The sequence below is a fragment of the Grampus griseus genome (assembly GCF_964374135.1).
Source record: "Grampus griseus genome assembly, chromosome: 3".
NCBI classification, from domain to species: domain Eukaryota; kingdom Metazoa; phylum Chordata; class Mammalia; order Artiodactyla; family Delphinidae; genus Grampus; species Grampus griseus.
The window spans coordinates 60255963-60268380 of record NC_139019.1 but is presented as its reverse complement, the minus strand read 5'-3'; the positions used below and the strand labels follow the sequence as shown (position 1 = coordinate 60268380).

The 12418-nt window shown below is 35.7% G+C and overlaps 1 protein-coding gene across 2 annotated transcripts in view; it reads right to left on the bottom strand.

The window, feature by feature from the left end:
- Positions 1 to 1680: 1680 nt before the first annotated feature.
- AGGF1 (angiogenic factor with G-patch and FHA domains 1) overlaps positions 1681 to 12418 on the bottom strand; it is a 49763-nt gene continuing 39025 nt past the window's right edge. For both annotated transcript variants that reach the window (XM_082651009.1, XM_082651010.1), the window contains exons 11-14: positions 11424 to 11506; positions 8172 to 8299; positions 5963 to 6062; positions 1681 to 4715 (exon numbers count right to left, since the gene is read on the bottom strand). In XM_082651009.1, the coding sequence (XP_082507135.1) occupies positions 4515 to 4715; positions 5963 to 6062; positions 8172 to 8299; positions 11424 to 11506 (512 nt within the window). In that variant the 3' untranslated portion in view covers positions 1681 to 4514. The remainder of the gene's footprint in view (positions 4716 to 5962; positions 6063 to 8171; positions 8300 to 11423; positions 11507 to 12418) is intronic.

The window sequence follows — 12418 nt, the reverse complement described above, 5'->3', positions numbered from 1 at the left end:
ACCAAATTTCTTAACACATTATGTGAGAGCAACTGTACATAAGTGGCTCAGTTCTCCTCCCTACCCCAACCTCCTCTTCTTTAATCAGTGAAACTCTTTCTCCATTTGAAATCTATTTGGAATCTTGAATTGTAAACCAGATCAATGTAGACCTATTCTGTTAATGGCATGAGAACTGGAGTCACCAGAGTAATGGAAAGCCATGAGGACAATTTAAACAGGAGATGATGAAATAGGAGTTTTGAAGACGCTGTGTCTGCAGTGTGGAGGACGGACTAGAGGGAAGGAGTGGCTGCAGGAAGACCAGTTAGGAAGCCAGCAGAATAATCCAGGCGAGTAGTGACAGTGAACTGATTCACTATATTGGAAGTCAGGGGAAAGAGGAGAGAGGGTGTGGTAGTGAAGTAGAGACCGACTCCTAGGTTTCGGCTTGCATAACTGGGCAGATGGTGCTGCTAGCTGAGAGTAAACTGGAAGAGACAGGGTTTGGAGAAGACTCTGGGTTCAGTCTTAGATAAGCTACATTTAAGGTGACTTTGAGTTGGATATGTGTCCTGCTAAGACAACCTGGAAGCCATGGAAGTATAGCTGGTAAATGAAATTGGGCATATGAGTGTGAGGAAGATACCTGGGCTTGAGCCCTGAATGCCTCTCCACTCTTCCTGGTGTTGTATTTCTACTTATTTTAAATGTCTATGAATACACATAGTTAACTACACACTTTTACTGCTTTAAAGTTCAAATATAGAAATGATAAAAAGCAAAAATCTGCTCACTCCTTGGGCTTCTCACTGCGGTGGCTTCTCTTGTTGTGGAGCACGGGCTCTAGGCATGCAGGCTTCAGTAGATGTGGCACGCAGGCTCAGTAGTTGTGGCGCACGGGCTTAGTTGCTCCGCAGCATGTGGGATCTTCCCAGACCAGGGCTTGAACCCGTGACCCCTGCATTGGCAGGCAGATTCTTAACCACTGCACTACCAGGGAAGCCCCAATCTGCTTTTTTAAATCAGCAATGTAATAAGAATATTCTTCTCTATCATGGTATAGACAGTTCTATCTTACTCGTCTGAATGGCCACAAAGTATTACATAGTAGGCCTGCATCACAATTTAACCAACACCCCAAGTCACCACTAATGGATAGCTGGGTTATCTGGCAGACAGTTACCTGCCCATTCAGTAGCCATTGTCCCCCTCTGCCTTGCTCACTGAACCTGATTTTGTTCCAACAAGCAACATGTTCTGCCCTAGGTGATAGTTCATGATTGGCTTAAGGCAAGTGAGACCATCCTGTTGGCCTACCTTTTCAACTTCCCTTGCAGCTATGGGCAGTAATGTTATCAGGCTCTGGCTAATAACCCTAAGTAGAAGTCTGTTGTGAGAGTTTCTGAGTAAGCTTTTGCTTTCCTGATAAAAGAGAACTAACAGGAATACTGACTGTTCTTTCCCCTTTCTTCTGTTTTGGACATGACTATGATGACTGGGGTTCCAAAAGTCATTTTGCAACACAATGCCATAAACCAGCACTAAGAAGAGTAAAGCAGAAAGGCAAAGAGAAAGCCTGGGCCCTGATACACAGACACACACGTAAACAGTGACTCATTTTAAAGAATCCAAATGTATTTCCACTTTAAAGCCTGAAAAAGTAAAAGGAAATGTTTTAGATCAAAGCTTCAAGGCAGAGATATAAGTGATGCCCTACAAAAATAAGAAGCACACTTAGAACAACACAATGGGGAAATACTTTCAGCTGTTCTTGAGAACACCTTTAGATGCTAGGTCTAGAAACGCCTTTCTGGCTCCCTGCCAAGCATACCCCTCTTTCCTGCAACTCGTTAAGGAAGGCCTTTGTATACAATTTCTCCTTGTTGGAAATTTCTATTTCTTTTGCCTGCCCCTTTAAAATGTGCCAAATTAAGAAATAATCTTTTACATGAAAAGTTGGAAGGTGTTTGAATTGGGTGAACCATAACTTTTCATAAGTTCACAACTAGAGTAAGTGAAACATCAGAAGTAAAAACTTTTAAAAACAGACAGAAAAAAATCCCCCCCTTTCTGAGAAAAAGTGCTTCCTGGCTATTTAATTCTAGAAAACAATTTCTGTTATTTTACTGTAATGGTGATGGTTTCTTCCGTTCTCAATTGTGCCAGCTTCTCATGTTCTGGCAAAATATGTTAGATTTCTCAAAATTCAGCAACTTGTAGCTCCACTTAAACACTTAAAGGCTATTAAGTTAATAAATTTATACTGCATGAATAAACTATAGTTTTAAATATTAGACGCAAAACAACTTTATGTGTAATTCAAATTGTACATAATCCATATTTATGCTTCTAAACAAACAGAAGCTCACATCTGTACTACTTTTACAATTTACAAAGTGCTTTTACATACATTTTCCCATTTTCTATTCAAGACAAACATGTGAGTTAAATATTCTCATTTCACAGGTAGAAATAGAACCAGACATTTTCATTATTCAGTGCTTTAACCAGTATAGTATAGCCCTGAGACTTTAGATCTGCAAAGGGTTTTAATAAAGCAAATATCACATATATTTCAATTTTTATCACCATTTTCAAGTTTCCATTTTCTTAACAAAAGAAAACAATGAAAAAGTTTTCCACAATCTAGTAATAAAAATGGGAAATATTACATAGACAGTTGTATACTAACCCAATGAGTTGAGATCTACCAGAAGCAAGTTTACTCTGAGGGTCCTATATTGTTACCTATATGTAGGGCACCGGCACCAGAACCACATTTAGATGAGTAATTTTTCTACTTTAGAGAAAATAATGCAGGACACTCCTAGTGCCTCCAAGTCTAATGTACATATATGTGTATGTGTTAGGGTATGTAAGTGGCCAAAAAGGATACAGAAAAATACTTAATCTAGATTTTTAGAATTATAGGACCTCTGTTTTTCCTATCTTAGGCCTTTAATAACTTGACAATTGTTTGGTCATATGTCTCATCTTTAGTAATATATTTATTTTTCTTTCCACACCGCCCTTTCTTCCTAAGTACCCTGTACATTAAGACTAGAAACTCCAACAGGTAGCTTTCTTTCTGAATTATCTTCCCCACTGCATACTTTTTCCCAGAATTTTCCTTTCTTATTTCTATATCTTGAAGACATTTCTTTATAGTAGATGAAGGAGCTATATAGCTTATATTCATTATGAGAAAAGATCAGTTCCAGCATTGATTTCCCAGCAAAAACCTGAGAGAAAAGTTGAACAGAAAGGAAAAGAACAGTGTTAACGGGCAGAGCGGTGATACCTGCACTCAGAAAGCTGCACTGCAGTCTCCGAAAATCTGAGAGCATCCTTTCATTACTGTGCTGCCAATTTACAGAGGAAAATTCTGGCTGGTCATGAGTTCAAAGCAGACCAGTATGTTTAAATTATTGGTTCAATGAATCATTCTTTTTGATGTTATAATGTTTTTTATTGCATTTGAAGACGTTTTCAAAAAGTATCTTGAGTTTGAGGCCTTGGCTAGGTAACCCTTCTGCAGTAGAAATCAGATTTTTCTGGCACAACTCCATTGCCAGCAATGGGATTTATCAAAACTACAAATGCCAGCACACTGAATATTTCAATACTGTACTCAACTGTTCATATCTAAATATTTCAGCTATGAAACAAACCAAAGGTAAATGCTTAATATATAGTACAAATCAACAGATTCTTCACAGAAGAAAACAATGAGACTGATTTTCTACAACATGTCAGCAGTTCATTAGTTCTTCAATAATATTACTTGGGTTATTTCAAATATAATAACATTTATACACCACTACCCATGTTTTCTCAACATTTTCTACCTAGGTCCTAAAGGGCATAAACAAGGATGTATATAGTCAGAATTGTTTTTATAAACTTTCGATGTTTCTTTTGTTATGCATCGTACAATAATGGAGAATATAAGGAGACAAGGACAAATGTACATTTAAGTTAGTGGTTACATGAATTTTGCTTATATGGCTAGTTGCTTATATGGGTCTTGCAAATGACAAAATAAAGTAACAAAGCTTGATAAGCTCATCTGTGCCCTGTGAACTTTAGTCCACTCATAGCATAACTTGATTCAGTCACTATTTATTAGTTTTTAAAAATGTTTTTTAAAAACTGCAAACCAGGGCTTCCCTGGTGGCGCAGTGGTTGAGAGTCTGCCTGCCAATGCAGGGGACACGGGTTCGTGCCCCGGTCTGGGAGGGTCCCACATGCGGCGGAGCGGCTGGGCCCGTGAGCCATGGCCGCTGAGCCTGCACATCCAGAGCCTGTGCTCCGCAACGGAAGAGGCCACAACAGTGAGAGGCCCACATACCGAAAAAAAAAAAAAAAAACCAAAGCTGCAAACCACACTTTATTACACATTTCTGAATCAAGAGCGGGTAAATTGTGACACGGTTCCCTCATGCCACTGACTCTTTTGGAGAGAAAATTTCTGCAATTAAACAAGAGTTTCCAAATTCTATAAAAAAGCTTTTGTGTTCTATGACTGACCTTCACTCTACAGTCCCTTTGACCCAAGGCACAGTCCCTGGTGCATCTTTCTGAGATTTAGTTTCCGGGAAGTTTTCAGCAAACCTCTCTCGTGCTTTCTCCCAGTTCTTTTTGCTCTTGTTTTGGAGAAGGTGAACATCTTCAATTGAAGATGGCTTGCCTGTCCCCAAGCCTGCATGTGTTCGCCGAAGTTGAAGCTGGATCTGTTACCAAAAGTTAAGAAGAGAACTTACTGTAGTATCTAAACACACTGAAATCTGCTATATCCAATTTGGTACTTTAACTATAATTCTTTGAATTAGAAAAGATTGATGCATAAAAAAAACTGTCAAATGCATCAAATACATACAGGAATAAATACATGATTATACATTGTCTTGCTTGTCAATAAGTACAGATGACTCTACAGAAAACAGAATGCTCCTTAAACAGCAATCACCAAATTTCACTGAGATGCTGCAGAATCAACCTGTCATCTACGCTAACGAGAAGTAAAAGCAATGGATGTATTTAAACCTACAGTCCAAGCCTCACCTAAGTAAATGAACAGGTAAGTTAAACATTAAGAGTCATAAAAAGAGAACTTGTTTATTTTCATAAAAGGAGGGGAGGACTTCGCATTATTTTGAGAACCATTACAAGCCACCACTTACTGAGTGCCTAATATATTTCAGGCACCATCCTAGGGGCTTTATGTTCAGACATCCCTGAAAGAGTTCTCATTATCCCCATTTTTACATATGAAAACTGAAATCCAAACTTGCCCTAAGTCACACAGCTAGTAATAGAACGCATATTCTAACCTAACTACTAAACCCATGTTCATCCCACTGTACCTCAATGAAATGAGAAAATTTACATTAAACTCACACTGATGCACCCATTATTTCTTCAGGTACCAACTAATTATCAAGAAAGTTCTTTGATCATATTACTACTTTGTAAGGTTTTTGTGAAAGAGAATCTGAACCTCTGATGAACCATGGGACTATAGAATTAAACCACTGTATTGTTTTCCAGACATGATTCTCTCTATTGCTTGTTACATGCTCTGAATCTTGAACCTAAAACAGATTCTCCAGCTAGTACAGAGTCTGCCTGTTCGTAAAGTAACACTGTGATTGCTCTTGCATGTTAGGACAAGGCACAGTGAAGAAGTCATTAAAAATAACTAAAAGACACAGAAGAACTTCTGGCTCAGGAAATAACATTCACTATCCTAGTCTGATGAAGGAAAAAACTCTAAGAGCCTTCCTAAGAACTTTAAAAACAAAACAAAACACATCATAAACACATATATTTGGTAACTGTGATTGCCACAAAGGTAGTAATTATGTCTCTTTTTGCTTGCTACAATACTCCTAGCACTTAAGGCAACACCTGGCATATAGTAAGTACAGTAAATATATCCATTACAAGAATAAAGAATGAAAGAAATCTCAAGTCTTACCGGAGTTTTCATTCCTCCACCGTCCTTCCCTAGGCCCTCTCCTTTTTTCCAACCCATCTTTTCCAACATCTTCCGACCTTTATTGCTATCAGTAATTTCACTTTAGAGAAAAGTAAGATGAGAGTTGACTTCTAAAAGACCACTTAAGTCACATTTATAATAAATTCATGAATTAAAAATAACTGGTACGACTCCTTTAGAAACTACTGGGCATTATCTAATAAAGTTGAAGATACACAAATTCTACTCCTACATATACTATTTAACAGAAAAGGGAATGTTTTGCAGTCAAATCTAACAATAACCACAAATCAGAAACAATCCAGATGTCCATCAGTGGTAAAGTGGATAATCTGTGGCATATTCATACAAGAGAATATTATATGGCAATATAATATAAAACGTACCGAACATAACAAAGTAATGCTGAACAAAAAGAATATAGACACAAAATAAATACTAAATTATTCCATTTATTTAAAGTTAAAAAATACGTGAAATTAATCTGATGCTGGTGAAGTCAGTAGAATAGTTACCTTTGGGGAGGAGAGAGGAATAGTGATTAAGAGGGGACACTAGGAGGGTAGGTTTCTGCGGTTACTGATAATTTTCTATTTCTTGACCAGGACATGTATTCTGCAATGTGTTAATCTTATGATGTATCACTGATATTGATACTTACATTTGTGAATTTAACATCAATAAAAAAAGTTAAAACGAAACTAAACCTCTCATTAACTATTTGCATTTTGTTTTATGATTTTATGGTCTGCTAATTTAAGGGTATTTTAATTTTATGTTCTATCACATTGTCTTTTCAGTTCTACAGAATATGTAAATTAGCTCTTTAATAACAATAACCCAAGCAATGTCAGACCAATGGATTTCATTTTTCATTTCTGTCTTCTAATTTAACTGTAATGCAATCTTCATATTCTCCAGCAATTATTTCAAAAATATTAAACCTTAAAATATATTTGTCATGTTGCTTAGCATATCTAATTTAAAATGCTATACCTCATAAAATGTGACTCCATAAACTCTAAGATGCACTGTTAGTCTATGTACCATTAAGAAAAAACTGCTGTCACATGTAACTGTAAAATTCTATCCAAGTAGTATATCTTAGAATCAATAAAATGATAATAAGTCAAAAGTTAGTAACTAATTGTTAGTTCTACATGAAAGATTTAAATGTTAACTAAACCTAGAATTTATATTCTGAGAAACAAAATGTAGCTAATATATGATTAAATGCAGAAATATAATCATTTTGTAGGCTTCAAAATTACATTTTTCATGTTTATCAATGCTAGTTTACCAAGAGAAATGAACTGAATCAAAAATAAGTAAGGGGGCTTCCCTGGTGGCGCAGTGGTTGAGAGTCCACCTGCCGATGCAGGGGACATGGGTTCGTGTCCCGGTCCAGGAAGATCCCACATGCTGCGGAGCGGCTGGGCCCATGAGCCATGGCCACTGAGCCTGCGTGTCCAGAGCCTGTGCTCCACAAAGGGAGAGGCCACAACAATGAGAGGCCCACGTACCGTAAAAAAAAAAAAGTAAGGGACTCCCCTGGTGGTCCAGTGGTTAAGAATCCGCCTTCCAATGCAGGGGATGCGGGTTCCATCCCTGGTCGGGCAACTAAGATCCCACATGCTACGGGGCAACTAAGCCCAGGCGCCACAACTAGAAAGAAGCCCGCGCCCCGCAAGAAAGATCCCACGTGTCACAACTAAGATCCCGCGTGCCACAGCTAAGACGTGACGCAGCCCCCCCCCCCGCAAAAAAAAAAACAGTAAGAAAAATAGTATTTCAGGGTCAAGAACAGAAGCAGTTGAGTTCTGAAATAACTATTAAAAGTATCAGTCCATACCAATTTCTTACTAGCCCAGCCTCCTAAATATCTAATATATAAAAGTATGGTCACTCAATTGTGTGGCTACAATGTTAGCTATGCATATATATGTGTGTTTAAGTTTGTATGTGATAAATCTGTATGTATACTTACATATATGATCAGTAATTTTCTAGGGAATAACGCAATACCAATATTAGAGGAAAATGTAAACAGATGTAGAGTTTCCATCTTGATCTATATTATTCCTTTAAAAGGCTACCTATCAGATTATATAGTCCTATAAATCACATCACCCTATGAATCTGATTATGGTACAAAGACTGTTTCAAGCAATTAAAATTTAATACTTACGAATGAACAGATGCAGGAGCATCATCTCTTTGGAAAGTTCCTTCACTTCCAATCTGCTCCCTACGTTTTCCAGCTCTATCTTTATATTTTGGATTCTTCAAAGCCTTTTCATCTTCGTAGTCTGTATTCTTCATAAACATGAAATATTCATTGAGGAAAACAAAACTAATAAATAAAAATATAATGTCTGTATATTTGCCTTGCTTAGCAAATATGGTTCAATGTGGTCTCCATTAAATAAGCCATGATATAAATTAAGATATACAAATTAAGACAATTACATTATTGAATATATCTATTCTATCCCCTTAATATAGTGAAAATATAGTATATTTTGAATCAATGCTGTGTACTCATATTCTCATATGAACTACCAGTATTCAAAAAAATATGGAGAACCCCTGGGGCTGGGGAAAAAAATCTACTTCTCCTTTTCTCTAAGGAACTGAAAGTTCCAAAGGACCTAAAATATTTTGATACTGTTCCTTAGAAGGGAAAAATGTAGAAAGTCTTTAAAAAATAGATAAAAGGAAATAAATGCTCTTTTACCCTGGCAATAATAATAGCTTTTTGCTTCAATACAGCTTCATTACATGATTAATCAGTCACTCCACAAATATTTTCTAAGTAAAGAGTAAGTTATGCCCTATGCTAGGTGACAGAATGCAAAGAAATTTATAATCCTAAAGTGCAGACACACACAGTCTTCAGCATGTTACAGTATGACTGGTTCGACAATTAAGGTATACACAAGATATGGCAGTGGCACAAAAGAGACAGGCAATTCAGCTTGGGGTTTCAAAGGCTCCTCTTCCCCTTTGTTACTATTTGCTAATCTTTACATAAAAAGTACAACATTCATCCAAAAAGATGGTACAGACTGCTAGAGCAATGCAAGGAAAGTACCACAGAAGTTTTTACTTAATTTTGCTTTCAAAACAGAAAAATACAGACCACCAACCCTAATGGGTATTCCCCCCAGAAAATGATGTAGAAATTAAGCTAAAATTTTTGAAAAAACATTTTAATCTCTCCTTATAGATCTTCTATTTTCCTCCCAAATTAACCTCTTAACATTTTTTTCTATTATGATTTCTCTCCCTTAGTACAACAGTAACAAAAAATACAATTCTGCATAAAAATGTTATTTTGGCAGCATCTTTTCTGACTTGTTCATAAAGTGTAAAAAACACTGGACAAATACACTTAAGACCTAGATCCTATATCTAGCTCTGTCGTTTAGTAGGTAGGTGACCAGCTCTAGTTTCTCTAATGTAAAATGGCAATACTAATTAGTTTTCTGGTCTACTTATAGGATTAAATGGTAATTTTTTTAAACTGCCTTACTGAGGTATAATTAACATACAATAAATTACACATAAAGTGTACAGTTACTTTTGAGATTCGTATACACTTATGAAACCATCACAATTAAGATAATAAACATATTCATCTCCCACAAAAGTATCCTCGTCCTTCTTTGTAATCTATCCCTCCAGCCCCTCTCCCTGTGCATCTTCTCCTGTAGCCAGGCAACCACTGATCTTTCTGCCATGATACATTAGGTTTGCTTTCCTAGAATTTTATAGAATCGAAGTATATAGCATGTTGAGTTGATCTTTGAACAACATGGGTTTGAACTTCGTGGATCCACTTATACATAGATTTTTTTTCAGCGCTAAATACTACAATATTACACGATCTGCAATTGGTTGAATCTGTGGATGCAGAACCCCAGGTATACAGGAACTGTGGACATAGAGGGCTGAGTACCAGCTATATGCAGATTTTTCAACCAAGGTGAGAGTCAGCACACTTAATCCCTGGGTTTTTCAACGGTCAACTGTACTCTTTTTGTCTGGTTCTTTCACTCAGCACAATCATTTTGAGATTCATCCATGTTGTAATCTGTATCAATAGCTTATGCTTTTTTATTGCTAGAGTGTTTGACCATATAGATTTAACATAGTTTGTTTATCCATTAATGATGGACAGATGAGTTTTTTCCAGTTTTTGGCTTTTAGAAAAAAAGCTGCTGTGACCATTTGCTCACTAGTTTTTGTATGAACATATGCTTTCATTTCTCTTGGATAGAAATGAAATACTTTGAAGTAGAATGGTGAATAATACAGTAGGTGTACATTTAACTTTTTGACAAAGTACTAAACTCTTCTCCAAAGCAATCACACCATTTATATTTTCACCAGCAGTGTATGAGAGTTCCTGTTCCTCCACATGCCCACCAACACTTAGTATGGTCAGTCTTTTTAATTGGTTTTAAATAGCAATTCCCCAATGACTAATAATACTGAACATCTTTTCATGTGTGTATTTGCCACCTGCTTTGGTGAAGTGTCTATTCAAATCTTTTGCTTATTTTTAAATTAAGTTGTTTTCCCTTATTGAGTTTTCAGAGTTCTTTATATACTCTAGGTGTAAGATACATGACTTTTATCAGATATATGATTTGCGAATATTTTTCCCAGTCTGTGGCTTACCTTTTCATTCTCTTAATCGTGTCTTTGGAAGAACAGAAGTTTTGGAGGAAGTACAATTTGTGCTTTTATGGATAGTGCTTTTAGTGTTAGATACCTTAAAAAATCTTTGACTTTTTTTTTAAGGTTTGCTTCTGTAAGTTTAAATTTATATCTATAGTCCATTTTGAGTTCATTTTTATATGTTATGAGGTGGGGATCAAGGTTATTGTTGTTGTATATGGCTATCTAATTGTTCCAGCACTGACTGTTGAAAAAAGACCATCCTCTTTCCACCAAATTGCCTTCATGCCTTTGTTGAAAATCATACACACACACACACGCACACACATATATACATTTATCTATGTATCTATGTATCTATATGGGTTTATTTCTGGACTCATTATTCTGTTCCATCAACATATTTATCTTTTTGCCAGTACTATACTGTTTTTATTGCTGTAGTTTATAATAAGTCTTGAAATCAGGCAGTATTAGTCCTCCAACTGTGTTTTTCGAGGGTATCATTTTAATGCAAGTTTTTTAAAAACCAGAAATGGTTATTCCAATATAGGGTATTATCATCACTTTCCTACTCCAACCTCAACAGTTGTTGAGGTAAACAGTAAAAAACTAACAGGAACTACATAAATCTCAGAATCATTCTAAATAGCTCTCTTTTTATATATAAAAATGGACTATGCTTATCTACAGGCAGTTTTATACAAAACCAGACGCACAGTTTAACACATGTAACAATATTTAACTCCCTTACCTGCAAACCATATTTTACTCGTATTTTCTTTAATTCTTTTCTCCTTTCCAGCTCTTTTTCCTCCTTACTTAGAGTTGGACCAACTAAAAGGAAAAATTGAGTTTGGTTTAAAGAAAAAAAAAAAACACTAAATATGATATAATACTGTTTATTTAATAATGAAAAACTAATAGTACTAGTATCCCATCTGCAGATTAATAAAAAGTTCAAATAAATTAATATAAAAGGATCTTAGGTTGTGATGATGTCCTTTCAGCATTTTGGTAATTAAATCTACTTGGAAAGTAAACCAAAACTCGAAAGATTATAGGAATGTTTTAGATACTGAAAGAAACACTGCACATCTTAATTTTTCAATATGGTTACTGTAATAGAAATCCAAATGCAGAAATATTGTGAGTTTTCCAAAGGAACATAAGCTTGTGCAAAAGAAAAATAACAGAACCCAAGATTCACGTTACTATGTAACGTGCCATACTCATTTTCATAAGGTAGTATGAGAAAACAAAAAATACATAATGAACGTGTATAGTTGGTATTTAAAGGAAACAAACGATGTGAAAAAAATTACTTACTAGTTAAAAGGATCTTTCAATTTTTAAAGCCTTAGATGAGTGGGTTTTAAACAAGATAGTAACATTTTACAATATTATTTATTATAGAAAGTAATGGTATATACACAGATAATATATCAAACAAACTATAAGTAGGAAAGCAAATATATCAACAAATAAATCTTAATACCTTGGCCTATTATTTTCTATGTTACTATTTTACATCAGAGTTTAACTGCGGATGACTTTTTATATCAGTAAACAGATGTTAAAGGGAAACCAATCTCTATTTATGTCACAATTACTCCTTTGAAGTACATTTAGCTACCACTGCAGTGCTGCTTCAAAAGCCTATAGACTGGATTAGCAAAAACAGAGCTAATGATTATCATTCCTGGTCATAAAGTAACCTAATGCTGTAATAGTACAAATTACTACACA